Here is a 20,558-nt window from a genome sequence, read left to right as displayed (position 1 = left end):
TGACAGATACAAGTAGGTTGCTACTCCATCGACCTGGGGTTGCCAGAATATCGTACAGTAGCCTCTTCCCTCTTCCTTAGACCCTACCTCTGCCAGCACGGGTCAGCACTGGTCTGGCAAAGAGGAAGAAATGTGTGCACCAGTGGAAAAATTCAGGTTTCTATTTAGCCTGTCACTAGAGAGGTATAAACACAATCAAGGATCTGATGCTTGTTCATTGCTCACTAAAAGGTTTATAACTTAGTTATTGGTTCAATTAATTCATTAGTACTGAAGCAAGGCTCACTGAACATTAATTCCTTAATAGGATTTATGCCTAGGAGAGCTGATCTTATTTGCAGTTGATCATGATATTGCGTTCTTTACCAAGAGGATCAAGGCAGCCAGACTTGAGGGAGGACCTTTGCTGCTCACATTTAGCTCTGCAAATCTAATTTTTCTCACCCTTTTATTTCAACAAGCAATACTCACCTTGCACTGAAATATTTCCATAAATCACAGGAATGGTCAGCCTGCACAGCTAGTTTTCTTGTGGCTGAGAAAGATGACTCTACAAGCAAACCTATCCTGAATTTTTATTTCTCCTTATTAAAATAAGGTCTTTCCATTTTGCCATGGTCATGAGCTATCAACTCATATTATGAATTCTCTCTTAAACTTCGTATTTTTCCTCCAGATTTAATTTTCTCAACACTATTGCAATCCCTGATCAGTCTCAAAGGACTAATTAGCAAGATTAACACATTTTCACTATCTTAGAACAGAAGCTAAGTGAAGGAGGGAAGAATACTAATTTTTTTTTGGTCCATTTATTTCAAACAGCTGATCTTCACTACTGTGCTCTGTTAACATGTCTTTCCCTTTAACACCCAGCACCAGCAAATATCTGCTCCTCCAAGTTCACTTTTACGTGTTTTTCTCTCTCTCTCTCTCCACTACAGAGGCATCTTTATGTTCGAGCAAAGCAGAACATCTACCACTACAGAACAGTAGCAATTCATAAAGGAAACGCTGATCCAGGATTTTTGACAGAGCCAGGTCCTTGCAGCCAATTCTTAGCAGCCAAATCTCTTCATTGTTTTTTTTAAGGAAACAAGATTTTTTTTTTTTTTTCACTGGAAAATGAAAAGTAGAAATGCATAGGTCACCCACATAGTAGATGAGGGGAAGGAGGTGGATGTTGTTTTCCTGGATTTTAGTAAGGCTTTTGATCAGTTCCTCACAGCATCCTTCTGGACAAGCTGTCCAACTGTGGGATGAGTGGGTTCATGGCAAAGCTCAGGTGAAGAACGAGGTGAACAACAGGACTCAAAGAGATGTAGTGAACAGGGCTACATCTGCCTGGTGACCAGTCACCAGCAGTGTTCTTCAGGGTTCAATTCTAAGGCCAGTTCTGTTCAATATATTTATCAACGACCTGGATGCAGGAGTTGAATGCACTTTTAGCAAGTTTGCTGATGATACCAAACTGTGAGGTGCTGTTGACTTTCTTGAAGGACAGGAAGCCTTGCAGAGGGATCTAGATAGACTAGAGCACTGGGCTATCATCAAGTGGATGAAACTGAACATGCCAAAATGTTGGGTTCTGCATCTACGACAGTAACACCAAGCATAAGTATAAACTAGGAGAGGAGTGGCTGGAAAGCAGCCCTGCAGAAAGGGAGCTGGGGGTGCTGGTTGACAGTCAGTGGTGTGCCCTGGCAGCCAAGAGGGCAAACCTCATCCTTGGGTGCATCAAACACAATATAACCAGCCAGACGAAAGAGGTGACCATCCCACTGTATTCAGTGTTGGTGTGGCCTCATCTTGAGTGCCGTGTGCAGTTCTGGGCCCCACAATTTAAGAAGGATGTGAAGGTCCTTTAATGCACTCAGAGGAGGGCAACAAAGCTAGTAAAAGGGCTGGAAGGCGTGTCCTGTGAGGAGCGGCTAAGGACTTTGGGCTTGTCTAGTTTGGAGAAAAGGAGGCTGAGGGGCAACCTCACTGCTCTCTCCAGCTTCCTGAGGAAAGGAAGTGGAGAGGGAGGTGCTGATCTCTCTGGGATCCAGTTACAGGACACATGGGAATGGTTCAAAGCTGTGCCCTGGGAGGTTTAGACTGGACATTCAGAAGCATTTCTTTACTGAGAGAGTGGTCAAACACTGGAATAGGCTTTCTAGAGAGGTGGTCGATGCCCCAAGACTGTCAGTGTTTAAGAGGCATTTGGACAATGCCCTTAGCAACATGCTTTAACTTTTGGTCAGCCCTGAATTGGTCAGGCAGTTGGACTAGATGATCGCTGTAGGTCCCTTCCAACTGAAAGAGTCTAGTCTAGTCTATTCTATTAAGCGTCAGTAAATTATTAGGAAGGTCACTTACCTGGAAGACACTGAGAGGTTCATGACAATGCTCTGAATTTATCCCTGAGGGAAGCAGTCCTTACAACAGAGCTGTTCCTTTTGTATAAATAGGTAAATAGTCATTAGACCACTGAAGGTGTGATGAGACTGTAATGTAGTGTTAAAACACCTAAATTAATTCTGAGCTTCCCAGCATGAGTAGCAGAAACAGCTTAGATGTACCAGCACAGTCTCCTCTGAGCTGATTTAGCTTTCCTCAGCGTGGCTTAGGCTGAGCTGCAGGATGCCAAGAGTAAATGTCTCTCTGGGCTGTCTCTACAAGCATACCCAGAGAGAGATGGACTGTATAGCCCAGTAGATATGGCACATCCTCGGGGTTAAGACAACCAGCAGATCTGAGGAGTATGAACGTGATTTTGCCACATCTTGGGTAACTGCCCTAATCACTGGCCTCCCAGCCATTATGCAGTGCCTGGCTAAAAAATATGTGAAGCATCTTGTTTTCCCTCTGCTTGTAATAATAGAAAGAGTTTAAAATCTTTTAAAGGTTTGAAAAAATCAGTGGGATGGAAGACTTCTGAGCAGTTTTGCTGAAGTACAAGATTTGGCCCCCAAATAACCTCTGGTTTGGGTTGTTTGATTTTTGTAATGTGCCTGCAGAAATGGTTCTTGAGCCTTTAAAATCTAAAGAAGGAGAAGATTTTTCCTTTTCTTTGTTTTTCTGAGAATATGCAGGATTACTTTTTGTGATTTTTTGTGAAAAGACATTTCTCACTGGTTTCAGGGAAAAAAAAAAAATCCAAAACTTTGTAGCAGACAACCAACCACTGCTTAATGAGCCAGCAGCATGATCTTTCCAGCACTTAGGCAGCTGAGAGGGAGAAGGGAGGAATACCTCCAGCAACTCAGCAGCTGTGAAATGCATAGCACTACTGCTACCGTCATGGCTAAATGGAGAACTATCTGACTTACTGAAAGGTCTCCAGGAGCACACACAGGCTGCCCCCATCTACAGGTACCTGCTTGACATTTCACCGTGCAATAAATGCTGAGCAAGAAGCACTAACTCTACCACAAACATTAGACTGAAAAAAAGATAATAAATCAATCAGCTGTAAACAAACAAACAGTCTCAATTTACATCCGAAAGCCAGCTACACTTAGAATTTACCTGGTCAGCCTAGGAAGCTTCTCTACCAACCAGGAGCCTGTCCCCAGCAGGCAGCCGCTCAGTGTGCTGGAGGAATGTCACGAGCACCCAGCTATACAAATGCCACCATGAGCAGAAAAAAGGGGAAGCAGTACCAGGACTTACACATTTATTAGCTTGGTAGTAGCTTAACGACAGGAATGGGACAAAAGCAAAGGTGAAATATAATCAGGATTATATGGTCCCAAAGCAGCGTTAATCCTCCTGTCCCCACAGCCTTCCGCAGCCTGTACACTAGCCTTATATTAAACTCAAAAACAACAGAACTGAAAAACCTTCAAAAAACACATTTTCTAATTTCTTCCTGACAGGACGTGCCTTCTACAAAGGGAGAAAAAAAATTGTGTGTTTTATATTCTTTAAACAACGTAGGTAGAAATCTCAAAGGAGAAAAATGAAAAACCAGAAGAAGTGTGGTAAAATGGAAAAGAACATGAAATTAGTATGTTCTTTCTCTTGAGAATGAGGGCTTAGGCCTGTTGTGAATAAAACATAGAGTATTATTAGAATTAGTTCAATGCTTCTGTGACAAGAAAATTGCAACACAGTAGGTATTTGTAGGTAGCTTAGAAAGTTTCCTAACTTCCAGGAACAATAACAAATTGAAAATACTGACTTGACATGGGGAAAAAAAAATTGCAATGAGAAAACACATGCAGTGCATTTGTGCACAGGCATCAGCTCCACTAACTACAGAGAAATACACTGACTGAGTTCAGAGAAACTTAGAGCTGTGTTGGCAAAACTGATAAATGGCATTTTGCAGTGTCCAGTATAGTAAGCACACGAAAAGAAAATAATAATTTCAGTTTTTAGTGAGCTCATTCAGCTACGTAGGGATGCTAGATTCGCGTGATTCAGCAGTGCAACAGTTTGTCATTAAGACATGCAAGCATTTGTAAAAGTTTCTTAAGTTTAAGCAGCTATGAATAAAATGCTGAAGAGATAGTGCTTACCTTTCAAATGCTTTAATTGTCTGTATCTGTACTGAAAATGTAACAGGATTTCAAGTATCAGGTTTGTCATTTACAGCCTCCACTAAACTAGTAAAAGTCTAAAGGATGGCTTTGTCTACTGTTAAACTTCATCCTACAGAATTAAGTAGAGCATGAATTCTAACTAGTCAGCAGCAGGGGGAAGAATTATGCCAGTACTTACTATTTATAGCTCATGGCAACATCCACAAAGTACTTTCTTCTCTGTCGATAGACATTGTCTTTAAATCCCTTAAGAAAGGAAGAAGAGAGTAATTTACAATAAGGACAGAACATTAGCTTTAAGAATTATAAAATAAATCATTAAAGTGTTTATTTAGTACCTAAATATATTGTATTTTGATTAACACTGTCTACTCGATGGCAAGACAAGATAATTATTTCTTCACTTTTTTCCCCATCAAAGTCCCGCAGGAGATTTTTCAAAACAGGTTTGTGCATAGGTAGTCATTCATCCAAGATGTTGAAAAAGGGGAACTTTTTTCTTGTCATTTTGTCTCACTCAAGTTTTCCTTAATCTGAATAGAGACCTACACACAGGCACAAAGCAGAATAATTTACCTATCCTTAACACATCTTCCTTCACTAGAAGAATCACGCATTCAGAGTTCAAATGCAACTCATTTTGAAGATGCTACTTCAGCAGTTGCCACCTTAACCAACACATTAGGGACTGAACCATCAGTCAGCAGCTAATATGCATATAGCAATTTGAGTTATAAAGGAAGGGCTCTACCTCGTGGGCTACAGTGGGCTCATATCTTTTCCATATTAAGTCCAAAAGACCTATATAACATCTACACACCAGCCAGTTACAATCCTTTGAGCTATTTAAAACTAAACCAAGATCTCTTCTATACCCATAAAAGATGTAGAAACTTCGGGTTTTGGACTACAAAAAGAGTTATGCATTTTCAAGGCAGAACTGCAACCTCTTCGAGATGAAAAAGGGTAAAGAGTTATCTAAGTTCCCCAGTTAGTAGCCCAGAAAGTGCATTTAAGTTTCCTCCAGTCAGACCTGAAAAGCAAAATGCATTTTTTCCTTACTGCTCATGTACAAAAACACGAATCACCGAAGGGAATGAAAATATAATGTTGTTTGATTTGAAATATTTCTACGAGCTTCCAGAAAACTCAGAAGGCATTTTACTGCCCCATAACCAAAGCTGCACTGCTGGGACAGAGCAAGGAAGGTTGTCAAAGGACTGCAGAAAACCATCAAACCTCCACTCCTACACAGAAAAGCTTTTTGACTGGCAAAAAGTTGCTGTAATCTGGGGGTGCCTCTTTGTCTGCTTAATACCTTTTGACAAAAGCATTGAATTACTCAGCTGCAGAGCATTCAAAAGCTGAAAAGGGGATGGAAGACGGCACAGGGGATTCAAAAGCCTATCACACGTAGTGAAACTGAGACTGAAACTATTAGCCAATATGGAACCGGTAAGGGTTATGCTGCTGAAGTGGTGCTATGCTGATTCTGTAATAGGGTAATTCTCTTCGGTCCTCTGGCACCTGCACACCACCGCTAAGGAACAGGGCAGGCACCAGAAGTGGCCTTTGAAAGGCCAGTCACAGATTTTACAGGTTTTTCCCCCCATTTCTAATACCTAGCATGCTGCATAGCCTAACAAATGGTGTGTAAATTATGTTTATAAGAGTTCCCCCAAGTGTAAAATATATATTCATATAATGCAAATGTCTTTTTTCATTGTCTATAAAACTGAAGGCAGATTTTCAGCAGAGCACTCAAGTATTTAATGAAGGCACCAGCTCAGAACATAAAACAGTATCAAATGGCCCGTCACAGTCATCCACTCAAGGCTAGAATGAGCTGCCACTACAGCCTCTGTTTGAACCAAATTACTGCTAATGGTTGAAGGTAATCATCAGACTTTTCCATTCTGAGAAAATGTGAGGCAACTCCTAGTTTGTCATCAAGAAGTACATGGCAGAAACGAGGATCCAGGAACGTGCTCCCCAGCTGCAGGCCCACCCTGTGGGAAGGGCCCATGCACGGTAGAGATGGCTGGAAACCAAGCGAGGTGGTGATGCTTATCATGGCTGATAATATCGGCAGGTGACACCAGAGACAGGGAGGAGGGGCTGCCGGGGGACATCGTGGTGATGTCAGTTTGCTTGTGCGCGCAGGCGTGAGGGCCTGGGCCTGAGCTCCACCACGGCATGCCAGCTGTAGGAGCTGTGGAGCTGACAGGACAGAATGCAGTGGTCTGACTGCTGTTTCTGCACAGACATAGAGCCTCAAACCTAGCGCCACCGCCTCTCTTCATCCAAACCCACACATGTGCTGTAGTACTGTGGTATAACATAGATGTATCACTAGAGAGTCCCCTCCACTGAACTGATCTTTCTGCAGTCACCTGCAATATCTTCAGAGCCATTTTTCACCAACTTGGCCAACACCAAAAAAAATGTGTGTGACAAAAACCAAAAGAGACCTTTGCCTACAGCTGCAGTTTAATCTGATGATACTATAAGACAATCTTATGGTCAGATGGTTCATTATTTACTTCCTTCCAGTTGGAGTCTTCCTACAATACCAGTTTAATCCAGCCCATTTTACTTTGAAGTAGGAGTGAATACAACTAGTAACCACCGGTGTCTTTCAGCCAAGTGGTCCAAAGTTAGAAACTTGGACTTATAGTAGTAAGGGAAAGATGTTGTAAAACAAATGCTTGCAATCATCTGCCATCTAAAGACTCAGAGGTTAAGCGTTTATGGACATCAGACAAAATAGATAAAACAATAACAAACCTATTTTTTTACCTTTTGCATTGAGCATTTGGCACTACTGCAGATACAGCTTGTGTGAAATGCAGGCTTGTCTCCTGTCACCAAAGTCAGGAAACAATGTGAGACACCTTCCCATTTGCTGCACTCATGCAAAAATAGGAACGTGTTGCTCTGTTTTTTGTGATTGCCTCCTGAGTGCCCAAGGAAGTCTCCTTCATAACTCTTTCTTCTCTGACACCTAGGTTAATATTAATTCTTACTTAAGAGCTACTTGTGGCAGAACCAAAGGTCACATTGATCTAAACTCCTCAGAGTTTGAAATCTTTCTATCAACTAGTTAATTTAAAAAATAAAATACATGAAAGCAGTACAAATGGGGACATAGTTGTTAAAGAGCGAATAAGTTTTCTGGAGGACCTCCTTTTTGGGTGTCCTACTGTAGAAAAGGAAACTATTGAAAAGAACTAAATCTCCATCTTCTGAAAGCAATATGCTCAAAAAAGTACTCAGAATCAGCAGTCAATAGGCTTTTTATTTAACTGGCAAATAACCTGAACAAATTATCCACAACACAATTTTATATCACACTTACAGGGTGATCTGCATCCAGCTCAGATCCATACATCAAAACTCTCTGTGAGCATTTGTCTAATTCAGATATCTTCCTGGGGAACCAAGGGACACAGTCGAGATCTGTAGAAGACAAAAGGTGATGCAAGTTGAATGTGCTGGAGTTTAAGACTATGGAGATACCTGTGCAAAACGTTTGTCAGTTTCTAAACGAAGTGACACAAAAGCAGGCTTGCCTTCTTCATCAGTCCAGATGTTTTCCGGTGGATTGAGAGATAGAATATTAGTTTGAAACTTAAGCAACTGGATTAGTTCATTAAATTCTTTCTTACTGCAGTCACAGTCCACAAAAATTTCCACCTCCGAGTTCCTTCTCTTCGATTTTCTTGATTCAATATGAACCATACTCACATGTTTCTCCTGTGGAAAGATGAAATAGCATATGAAATGCAGACATAACAGCTAGAAGGAGAATATTGATGGCCTGTTCCTCAGGAAAGTTTTTCCCAGTTATTAAAAGGTGTTTTCATTGAAAGTACTCACTTTGGACCTACATAACTTTTAGTGCTGCTTAATAAATAATAAAGACAAAAAAAAATCTGTATATTGAATGTAAAAATAATACTGTTGTGTTTAATGAAGAAAGTTAACTAACAATTTCATTTTATCTAACAAGGCAATCTTTTATAATGGACAGTATTACTTTATAAGTTTTAAAAAGAAAACAATTGTAATGTAATTCTATACTTACCTTTGTTAAAGATGAAATGCAATTTTATTAGGCAATGTGCATAATAATACTGTTAATTTAACTGGATTTGAGTGTGCTTACTCAAACAGACGCTATTAAATCTGTACTACTTCAGCATCTCTCACAAACATATGAGGGAGAAAATATTTAAGGATAACTGTATATCAGTCCTCATCTATTTTTCTTGCAGCAACTATGAATTACCTGAAGTGATAATAGTAATAAAATTAAAATCTAATTAAATTTATTCTCTATTATAATGTCCCCATCAAAACTAAACACATGAGTGCGTAAATAGTTCTAGCATCTAAATTTTCCTACAGGGTATCTCTCCCACCACAGCTACGGGTCTGCCAAGGGTGTCGTACAATGACAGACAACCATAACGTATTATGGCTGACCTGATCTAGTCTTACAATAGCCTTGCTTCAAAACAGGAGGTTGGAATACATTATTACTTTAAATCAATAATTCTATTGACTTTTTGACTTTTCCTTGTTTTGCCAGACACAAACTATCTGTTACTTCTCACAACTATCCTTTCACTTACTCAGTGAAGCCAATAAAACATTTTTTTACATCCAAATCGGGAGAGCTCTGCACCTGTACTTCACCTGCCTGCTGTATTTTGCAGAAATGTCCATTTCAGGTGAAGGTTCCCTCTGGTATAGCCAAGCAGCAGTCTCTGCTTTTACACCTCTGGATACATATACACAATTCTTCAACCGGCACGCTTCATAACATAGGTATACAGTCTATCTCCTTAGCTAACCCATTCACGTAACAAAATCCTCCATCTGCTGAGTTTTGAATCTGCTATTTGTAAACTGACAGATTACAAAGCTGAGCAGAATCATTTTAATGACCTACTCCCGAATAAAACAGGCCACAGGACTCCCCTGTGTGTGTTTTCAGCTGACATGGAGCTATCAGTTTTAGGTATTCTCTTGGGAACCTGGGCAAGTGGCTTTCATCTACCCTAGACTGAGAGGAGGAAAAAACCCTGCGCTCTCCCTCATGGCACTTAAATCCTCAAGTGACTCCATGAACAGGGGCGATATCTCTGCAACATCTTCCAATCATGTTTTAAGAGACCAGAGTGAGTTACACACCCATTCCCAAGAAGAGGGAGTATAAATCCAGGATTTCACGTATGAACCCATTGAAGCATTTAAGACAGAGCTGAGTCAGACACTAAACCCTTGGAGAAAAGCTGCATTGAAAATAGGACTCGTGCAATTCCTGTCGGCTTCCCTCCTGGGGTTCTAACTCACCCTCTTTTCCTTGGCTGGGGATTCTAGGTATCTACATCAGCCTTGGGAATCTGCTCCCAGAGCCAGCTCCTCTGTGAGTTAGGATTGGTAATGCCCAGTGCTCCCATGCTTACACCCCTCTGATGGTTTGGCCTTAGAAGTAGACCCCAAGCCACCTCCTAACTTTCTCTTTGCTGCACTGCACAGGCTGCACAACCTAAGACTTTTATCATACTGCTTTGCTTTAACTACCCTCAGACACATCTCCGAGCCGTCTTCAATTTACTAATAAGGCAGGCAGACTATGAGCAGTACCAGCAGTCTGACCGAAAACCACCGATTGCATGGGGATCTATATGGGAACCAATACTTCACAATTTACCTTCCAGTTAGGCACATAAAGCCCTGACCCTGCAAGCACTTAAGGGTGCATTTAACTTCATGATCAAACATTGTCCTGCAGCAAAACTGCCACCACCATCTGATTGTATGTAATTTAGATTCTGAACTGCTCTCTGAAAATGCCTCCTTTCATTGTGGCCTGCACACACAACTTCAAATCTAATTTACGGTGTTGAGAATCACACGTCGGAAATCTAAAGCAAATGCTGTGAACATCAGCATCACTGTTAAACTTTATTTCAGAAAACCCCTCGCGAAACCAAAATGCTTTGTTGAATGGCCCATAAAATTTTAAGTTACTTTTATTCAATTCCGCAGAGTGCAACTGCAGTCCATTCCTTCCGCCACGGTCCATTAGATTTATACCAACAAACAACCTGACCTCAGTAGCCTTCCTCTGTTCAGTCAGCGTAATGATTTGTAAGCTTTACCTGGAAGAGTCGGAGAGCTTTCACCAATCCACCAACTTCATTCTTCAAGGAAAACACCACGGCTGTCTTTCCACCTTCAGAAACAGCTTCACCTTTCCCATTTCCTTTATTCCCTTTTTTTTCCTCATTTTTCCCAGAACTCGATCTGTTTAGCTACAAATGGATAAAGAACAGCATAATTTCAGATGTAAATGGGTGTTTCCCAAAATTAAGTATTTTTAGGCAAAGAGAATTTTTTGTTAGAAAACAGCTAAATGGAACTCATCCAGACTAAATTTAAAAGGTAATGCATTCACTTGAAACCAGTGTTACACATCAAAGGCTGCTGTTAGAGACAATTTTGTAAGAGGCCAAACCATTAAAAAAGCATAAGGAGAAGCACATGAATGTTTGGGATACAAATTATTAGGACAACACTATCATTAGTAATAAACATGAAGAAGATGGAGATGGTCTGAATTACTGCAAAGCTTGCAGTGATGCTATTCTAACCTGAATATTGCAGCAAACCTGAATATTGCAGCAAAATTGCACTGCAAAATCGCAGTGATGCTATTCTGACCTGTACCAGTCAATTTGCGATGATTTCCGCTGGTTTGTATTTTTGTATTAATCATTAAATTTAAAACACAACCTTTATGTTCTCTGTTGTAGTAAAATTATCATTGTCATACAAGGTCATTTCTCCTGAGAAAACAAAACCTCTGTTGATTGTACAAACAAGCAGAGAAACACAAGCTTAGACTGTAGCTCCCATAGAAGATGAGCGGACTGAGGAACTCAAAAAAAAAATACAAAAAAATCACACCGTCCTTAACCACTCCTACATTCTTCTCCCAACTTGGGGGTCAACAACTGCTTTAAGTCAAATTTCAGCTAGCATTTTCTGAAAAATGTAATTTTATCAGCTTAAAACTTGTTGAGATGCCAACAGTGCAGCCTTTATAGGCAATTTCTCTAAGATCGATCAGGATTTTTTAAAAACAGGCTATATTTTCCAGTACCCAGGTTGTGACTCCTAGAGAAATTAAATCTCCAGTGAGACACTAACTGCTTTTTTATCATCCATAATACAGTCACTAAAAAATGTGGAATAGAAATTAAGAATCATATACAACTATTCCATGTGGATTAAATTGTCCTCTGGTAAATTGTAAAGCAGCTTGCGGAAAATAACCCAAAAATGAATGCAGTTGTTAAACAGGTCTCACAACACTTGATGAAAGCCAAGTTAAATATCTATTCTTAATTTTTCCTTACAAGTACGTTATCCCACTTGCATAATGTCTGCCGACCTGCAACGATGGACTTTAGCAAAGGGTCTTCCTGTGCTTCTAGAAGATTTTACGGGATTTTATCAAGTGCTTTGTAAGTCAGCAAAAAAAAGTAAGCTTCAGTCTGATTCCTTTTCAATCTGGATCATATAAAATGTTTTTCTTAAAAATTGGTATCACTGACAATGACAAGGTATTTTCACCACATCCCTCTTAATGCGCCCACATGGTTCATGTCAAATTGGTTTACTTTTTCACCCGATCCTAGTCGACTCTGAAATATCTACCTCTACTGAATAGAGGGCCCACAGCTCTCAACTCAGCTCCCACTGGATCTTCCAAGATATATACTTTTTTTTAAGATACAAGAATGCACTGAAATAAAAAGGGGCTGCTTAAAACGCATGATTTTACCAAAAGCCACTCTTCAAATGGCACAGGTTAAACCAGATACACTTAAATTGGTTACTGAACATGCTAAAAAGTCTCTGTGGTCTTTTCTCATTGTTTATTACACAGAAACAATCTGGAAAAGCAATGATGTTTGTAGAATGACATATGAAGTGTTTCAAACGTGTTTATTTTTTAGTAATTGAGCTTATATGATTCTGCTTGGTAGGAGGTTTGCTCAGGGATAGTTTAGGGGAAGGTCACTTTTGTTTTAACTTCAATAATATCTGGGATTTAACTGAGTCATTTTCACACACATCAAGCACACGACCTCCACATGAAGTGACAAACATGTCATTTTTATAGCATCCATGATTTTTCACTATGTACTGCTTTCTGGAAGCTATGTACCAAGGATTATATAGTTAGCTGAGTGCCTGAGAATCTCAATACCATCACTTCTTCTGGGAAACGAGGGCACCTGGCACCTTCCAAGATTGTCACAGGTCCCCTAATACGCTCAAACGAGCATTACGCAAAGTGATGACTGAAAGACCCGCTCAAGCATATAAAAACTAGAATACCTATTTGTTATGAGCCCAGTAGAAGAGGCTGTGATATTGCAAGAACCTCAAACGTTATCAGCCATGCTCATGAGTACACTTCATAATTAAGTAACAACTAGCAGATCAACTTTCCTAATGAAAATGAACTACCTGGAGCAAGCGCAAGTACTCAGGAATAAAAGGCATCTATAGCAGAACTCAGTGAAGAAAGTAACTCAAATATAAAGACAGTAAAACAAATCTATCCCATTTAATTCAGTATTTCCAACAGAAGCAAAGCATGTACAAATTAGGGATGTTTCACATTTTACTATAAAGACAACAGGCCAGTTCACAATGGGTACAAACCCGGTGCATTCTGTTGGTTCTACGCAAGTGATCTGAATATTCACGTTACATAATTTTATAGGAGATAAAATTTCATAATCCTAAATGTTTCACATCTTCAGAACAGATTACATTAGTACCTATTAACATTCTTTATTATTTTTAAAGTACACCTATTCAACTACGTTTACCTGTAAGCATACAGAAGTTTATCCCGTGCTTGAAATCACCCAAGCACCTGTTGCACCCGTATTGTCGTCTTACTGGGAAATCGTTCCTGCCTCCTGACGGGGTTTTTGACAGGAGAATTGCACATCCCCTGCACGAGGCTCCTGCACGTCCTTCCACCCCTGCGAGTCGGCAGAAGCTGGGAAACCTCAAAGCCAGGGGCTCAGTAACAAAAGCGCCACAGGCACCGATGCCGCGTTGAGCGCACGCAATCTGCGTATGGCCAAAAATGTTCTATGGGTTTACGAGTGCCTTGAAGGGGGGGGGGGGGGGGGGATTCTGTTGACACAGCGCTATAGTCCCCAGGACTGATCAAAGCCCCTTTAAAATACAAGCACTTAAAAGCACCTGAACTGGACCCCCGTGCAACACGGTTAACTTCTGCAGCAAGGCTTGTGTTTCCGACGAAACTCTCACCGCTGTTCTATGATTCTATGATTCTGTTTAAGGAGGCTTTTCAAGCAGCGCTTTGAACGAGGACCCACAAAACTACAAAGTAAGTTTTCACCGCCCCCTGTTAACAGCCGAAAAACTATTCACTTGACCCCAAAAGTTCAGGGGAAAGGGGATGTCCTGCCGGCACCGGGCCAGCTGAGCCCGACCCGCCTCGCCTCGCAGCTCCCCCGACCGGCCGCTCCTCCTCCTGCCCCGGCCGCCGCCGCCGTCGGGGGTGGGCCCGGGCGGAGAAGCCCCCGTCCCGGTCCCGGTCCCAATCCCGGCCTCGCCACTTACGGTGAAGCTGCCGAGGGGCGGGCGCTCCTCCGGCAGGGCCGAATCCAGCGAGAAGCCCCTCCGCGCCCAGTACTTACTGGAGAACATCATCATGGCGGGCTGCATGGGGCCGGCCGGGCGGGCAGCGCCGCGCTCTGCCCGCCTCGCCCCGCGGCAGCCGCTTTTATAGGCCCCCGCGGAGGCTGATGGAAATACGATTAGGGGGGACCCGTCTGCGGGTGACGAGAGCCGCCGGCAATCGAACGCCCACGGGTCCCGCTTACCTCAGCCGCCGGGGAGGGAAAGGACGGGACGGGGAGCGGTGTCGCCGCCGCCGCCCCCGCCCCGGCAGGAGCCCCCCCACCCGGGGCTCGGAGGGCTGCGGGACCCCCGAGGGAGCTGTGCTCACTGCAAGCCCGGAGGCCCCCGCTCCGGGGCGGCTCCCCCCGCCCGCCCCTGGGGAAGACGGCGCCCTCACCTTCCCCTCACACTGCCCCCGACCCCGGCCCGGGGGGGAGTACCTCGGGCAGGGGGCCGCCGTTAGGAACCCAGCCCGGGAAGCTGAACCAGCCTAGCCGGTCCCTCCGCTTACAGCCCAGGCACCCGCTGCCCCAGGCCCCGGTGGCTCTGAGGGGCACTCGGGGGCAACTGGCCCAGCAGTGCCTGGACAGGGCCCATGGCGGGACATGGGGACAGCGTGCCAAAGAAAAGCAGGGGCTGAGTTTCTACACTGAAAAGTTGTGGCAGGATGGCGATGTGAGAAATTCTTTGACATAGAAACTCATGTCTCTCCCATTTATAAAGCACTGCTTTGAAAACAGTGGCTGGTTCAAGAGAAGACATATTAAGGGATAGGAATTGTATCTTGTAACAAAAGACTTAGCACACCTTGTATATTGAATGGTGATTGGTGACATGCAAAGAATACCGCCACCGAAAGAGAATGCTTTAGCAGAGAAAGCTTTGTAATCGAGACAGCAATGGCTGTGGCTTCTGCTGGAGCTGTGTGAGGGCCAGACTCCCATCATAACGGGCTCTTCTAACCACAACATCAACAAAGCTATTAATCACCTATTTAGAATCATAGTTTTGGATTGGAAGGGACATGTAAAGGTCATGTAGTCCAACCCCCCTGCAAGGAGCAGGGACATCTCCAACCAGATCAGATTGCTCAGAGCCCTGTCCAACCTGGCCCTGAATGTTTCCAGGGATGCGGCATCCACCACCTCTCTGGGCAACCTGTTCCAGTGTTCCACCACCCTCACTGTAAAAAAATTTTCTTTATGTCCAGTTTGAATCTGCTTCCTTCTATTTTAAAACCATTACCCCTCATCCTATCAGAATAGGCCCTGGCAAAAAAATTTCCTCCCTGTGTTGAAGAGTTTCTCCCATATATCTTTTGAGTTTATATGTATATAACAACTTCATTTATCTCTGAAATTATAATCTCAGAAAATTTAAGTGAGCAGAAAGCAACTGCTGAAAACAATAACCTGACTGCAGTGTTAAAGTACTGTCTCAGTCTCTCAAATCTACTTGTGAAATTGTTTTAGAATTTTTAATTTCTCTTACACTAACATTCTGAGGTTAAACACTCATTTTGTCAGCTGCCATTGTCACTTGCTCTCCCTATAATTTTCCTCCCTGCTTCTCCCGTTATCTAAAACTTTACCATGACCTACTTTGAATAAATAGGTGACCTTACAGACTGTAGGACTGAGCAGCAGATATGTCTGGATTGAGAGCACTATTTCAGCAAGTTTCCTTCAAATACATACACAGTTTTCTCTGTTCCAATGCACCAGGCAGGGGAAACGCTCACTGCCTTCCCTTGAAAAGCACCACCGGTGACTTGGCCTGCAGCCTCCCCGAACAGGGACAACCTAGTCGAACATGACGGCTGGCATCACGTGGCCTTAAGTTGATATACGTACAGATCGCACAGATTGAGAGGAAAAAGTTAAAACCAGATCCATTGAAGCTGAGACAGCAAGCAGGGAGCTGCACAAGGCAAGTAGCAGGAAGTATCAGTCATAGTAATAAGCTTCACATCTAACTCAGCTGCAGAATGCCTCCCACCACCGCCTCAATGTCTTTAGCCTTGCTAGACTCAGCATCTTATATCTAGCCTTTGTATATCTGCATGATCAGGGAATTCTTTTTACTCCAAAAAAGAGGCCAACACAGACGCATGACAGAAGATTTGAGATCATTCCGTGGCTTCCATGGAGTATCGTGGAATCTTACCATTTATCACAACTAACAAAAATCAGCAAAAAATTCCAGTCTAAACTGGCCGTTGTCAGTTGGATGATCCTTTCTTCTGCTTGACAGTAAGATTGTAATCATATTTGGTTCCTCCACCTGCTCCTGTAATGGAAAATCAGTCATTTTTGTTATGCTAATGCACAGTTTTGCTTCATTTTCCCAGCTAGGGGAATGCATGTCTACGTGTGATTGTTCAGTCTCATATCCGAAGTTTCAAGAGATATTCTCTATCATGTTTATTTGTTATTTTTAATAATGGGACAGCAAGTTGGAATCTTTGGACTTATATTCTTGCCTGCTACACCTGAGATACCTAGACACAGTTCCTGCAGCTGGCCAATGTATGAGAGTGAGATCGCTTAGCGCTCTCCAAACGCTCCAATGATGAAACTAACCTCCACTGAGCAGGTTTTTCTCCTACCAGCATGACAGAGCGTGATTTTATCTACTGCTAGATGCTAGCTCTGCAGCTGGGACATCACACAAATCAGTGACCCTGCTACTCAGTAGCCTTGCTATCTGTCATAGCTCTGTGCGGTAACTAGAGCACGGCAAAGGTTTTCTGTCTCTCGTAGCCTCTTCAGGATGACTCATGAATGTAAAACAAACAAAGGCACATTATGTCAGCAGGTGCTGTATAACAGGCTGGGAAGACTCAAACGATTCAACTTTTGTAACCATGCTGCCTGCCCACGAACCCCACAGAGAGACTGATTCTCCCTGGAGAGGAAGCTGTTCTTCTGCAACTTGTATTTGGTGGACTTTCCCATATCAATGCCAGATTAAAGGACACACATTTATGGATGGAAAATGTTTATTTTTCCTTTGTTCTAGCCACAGTACAACAGAGCTGGTATATGGCTCTGGGATTACTACAGATTTTTGTTTAGAGTTCAACTATAGTTCACAGGGCCGTATACACAACACAAGCGAACACTTAAAATCCCTGGCCGAAAAATTAGAAGTTCATTGAAGGAGCTATTCGAAGTATCTGCTTTGGAACATATCAGGGCGCCACACAGCAATCTTATTTTACTTTGGGAAATGGAGTTAATGTTGACAGAAACAAAAGTAGCTGTCTAGCACCCAGAGATAAGCTTACTTTTGTTTCTAAAAGGCATCTTATTGCCTATCATCAGAAATCAGAAACTCCAAGATTTCCTCTATTTTACACACTTATGTTTTCCTCTCCTATGAGAGAATGGAGTCACCATTGTCTGAACTCCTAAGCTATGCACTTTTTAAGTTTAAAAAAATGCAGAATTCAAGTGGAAATGTAACTCACAGGAAGTCCGTGAGATGTTTTCAATGTTTGAGTCATTTTCCCCCTTTAGAGATACTGACTGTTCATTTCAGCATCATTTTTCTTAAAACTATTTGTAACATTTACCATAGTTTGACGACATTTACTAGCAACCTTAAGACCTTCCATTTGATTTTAACTAGTGCAGGGTGGCTAGTATACACCAAGAAATAATCTGAATTTACCTCTATCTCTCCCACATCACCACCAAATCTTTGTCCATAGGCATGCTACAGCAGGAAGGAGAATTTTGAAATCAGAAGTGTGGCAGAACGGGGAAAGAAATGAAGCTACGAAAAAGTAACAAAAAAGCATGAAGAAAGGTAGACTTCCCAAGGATCTAAAATTGGAAAAAAAAAAGACTATTCAATGCAAGGTCAAAAAGGCAAGGAGGACAACAGATACTCTTATTATTAATGTAAGATATGTGAAATAACTGACAAGTGGACTAGCCAAAGGAGCTTCTTACAAGGAAACGAAGTAAATCTGTTTCCAGATTGCCAAAGATACACACATCATCTCAAAAGTCCATTTCTCTGAGTGAGATAGGTCTGCTGAAAAATCTGTGATGAGAACATAGACATAATTTTTAAGACACGAAGATACAGGGAGCACAGGCTTTGAACCAGCCAGTAAAGTCATCCCAAGTTCTAATAGCAGTAAGAGGATTTTAATCAACCAACAGCTGTTGGGAAATGATAGACTAGCTACGAAGATCTCTGAATACAAATAATAAATTTTGATGCAGGATTTGGAAGAAACAATGAAAGGAGAGCCTCTGGTAGATTTGAGCCAACAGAGAGGAACTGGTTGAAAATATTATGCAGAAGGTGGGCTGCGTGAAGCATGAACATAAAATGAATTCATCATCTTCAGCCAAAAAAAAGAGTCAGAGAAGAAAGCAGAAACTGACAATTTCAGAGAAGACAACTTCAGTAAATTCAGTTATTACAACGTCCAAGGGGAGGAAACCTAGTGCAGAAAGACAAGTCTTTCCTTGCTTCAGGAAAAAAAAAAATAAAAAAAAAAAAAAAAAGAGTTTAATCAGGGAACTGTTTCACTGCAGAGTAAGTGCAATCTTCCACTACACTTTTACCAGTAATTAGTTTGTCGTTGCCTTCAATGCAAAAAAGTAACTTACAGGAGATGAAAACTAGGACCAAGCCACTAAATACAGGCAGCATAACACATTAACACATAGACAATGGCTGTCATACAAAATTCAAAGTAATTAATATAGGACATCAAAAGCAATTCTTTCCAGCAGTCAGAAGAATTGAAGTATTAGACCACTACTGAATACAAGGAAAGGAAAAAAAAACAGAAAAACCTTAAAATTATCTAAATATTTAATGTGCTTTTTTTTTTCTCCATCATTCTTTGCTAAAAGAATCAGCTGTGACCAGGAGTCTGTCATAATTAATAGCAAGGGCAGAGAGGTAAGCTCTTAGCTTTTAGCAAGATAAAGCAATGTTGGAGAATACTTGGGGTAAGTCTGATCATAGCAAATTACTTGGCACAGAAGCCACAATGAGAAGTAGGTTTATTAAATCTCTGCCATAAATAACTATTTTAAGAACTCAAGGGAAGGGCAAGTGACAAAAGACTGCAAAAAGGCCGAAATTATGTTCATTTTCAATAAGGTACTGGGGAGGAGGAATGGCTGAAGAACTATGGACCAGTCTAAATTCATTTGTTTGAGGAAACAGAAGGACTGAAATTATTTGTAAAGACCTAGAAGATAACAGATGATTAAACAGTCAAGATGGATTTGCTGAGAACAAATTGAGTCAAGCAAAACTCATTTCCTCTTACGACAGTCTTGTAAACCAAAGCAAAACAATACATGTCATTCATCTTGATGGTAATGAAGCATTTGGCGTGGTCTCTCATAACATTCTCATGAGACAGATAAGGAAACCAAGTCCAGATGAAATTAATAGATTGGGCAAAGGGGTGGGTTCACTTAAATGGAAGGATGCAGAGAACTGGAGAGCCACAAGTACCTACCCTCACTCCAATACTATTCAATAGTAGCCAAAATGACCACGTAGAGACCACCCGTAAATTCCCAGAGTGTACCTACCTCAGAGGTGCTGTAACAGTTACAAAATTTGAACAGATCTTGGTGGGGAGATGGCTACTTATAGATGACCAGCTGCACAATTACAAGAGAAGACAGAGGTCATATGAAGGGAGTCGGAATTCCGTTACAGAAAATCACCAACTGCATGTGACCATTCAGTCAGCCCTGGAAGTCTACGAATACCTGAAAAGTGCTTGCATGTTAGACTGCAAGATCTGCAAAGGTATCCTCCAAACAGATGAGACAAGCATCTGGCAGAAGACAGAAATGCCTTCCAAAATGAGATAGTCTAGCTAGTTTATTATTCACAAGCTTTTAGAAGTACTTTCCAATATTGCAAATCTATGATTTCAACAAACTTGCTGTATGTATATGCTCAGATATATATACCTCACGGTGAAAAAAAACATGTGGTATGATTGATCCGGTTAAAAGAACTGGTTAAGTCTGAATTTTATCAGCTCGTTTATGTGGTTCACCATACTCCACACAAATTAATCATACCACCATAAAAGATATAGCAGCACCGGCCAGAGAACAAAGACCCAGTAGTGCCACTTTGGTAGCAGTAGTTGTAGCGTTTTGCTGCTTGAGGAATTACCAAGTCCCTGAACCCAAATATCTGTACTTTAAAGACTTTCTTGGTCTCCTGCATCACTTACTTTAACAGTAAAACCAGAAGAGTGTGTGGAAGCTCTCCAAG

At 41.7% G+C, this 20,558-nt stretch overlaps 1 protein-coding gene across 1 annotated transcript in view; it reads right to left on the bottom strand.

The window, feature by feature from the left end:
• The window catches only part of TPH2 (tryptophan hydroxylase 2), a 52,657-nt gene extending 38,333 nt beyond the window's left edge, over positions 1 to 14,324 (bottom strand). The window contains exons 1-5 of the mRNA XM_086740040.1: positions 14,220 to 14,324; positions 10,703 to 10,855; positions 8,102 to 8,285; positions 7,888 to 7,988; positions 4,708 to 4,775 (exon numbers count right to left, since the gene is read on the bottom strand). Coding sequence (XP_086596166.1) covers positions 4,708 to 4,775; positions 7,888 to 7,988; positions 8,102 to 8,285; positions 10,703 to 10,855; positions 14,220 to 14,324 — 611 coding nt within the window. The remainder of the gene's footprint in view (positions 1 to 4,707; positions 4,776 to 7,887; positions 7,989 to 8,101; positions 8,286 to 10,702; positions 10,856 to 14,219) is intronic.
• Positions 14,325 to 20,558: the final 6,234 nt, after the last annotated feature.

Source organism: Chlamydotis macqueenii, chromosome 1, assembly GCF_036417535.1.
Source record: "Chlamydotis macqueenii isolate bChlMac1 chromosome 1, bChlMac1.mat, whole genome shotgun sequence".
Classification (NCBI taxonomy): Eukaryota; Metazoa; Chordata; class Aves; order Otidiformes; family Otididae; genus Chlamydotis; species Chlamydotis macqueenii.
The sequence above is the reverse complement of the archived record's forward strand: the minus strand, read 5'-3'. Positions and strand labels throughout refer to the sequence as shown.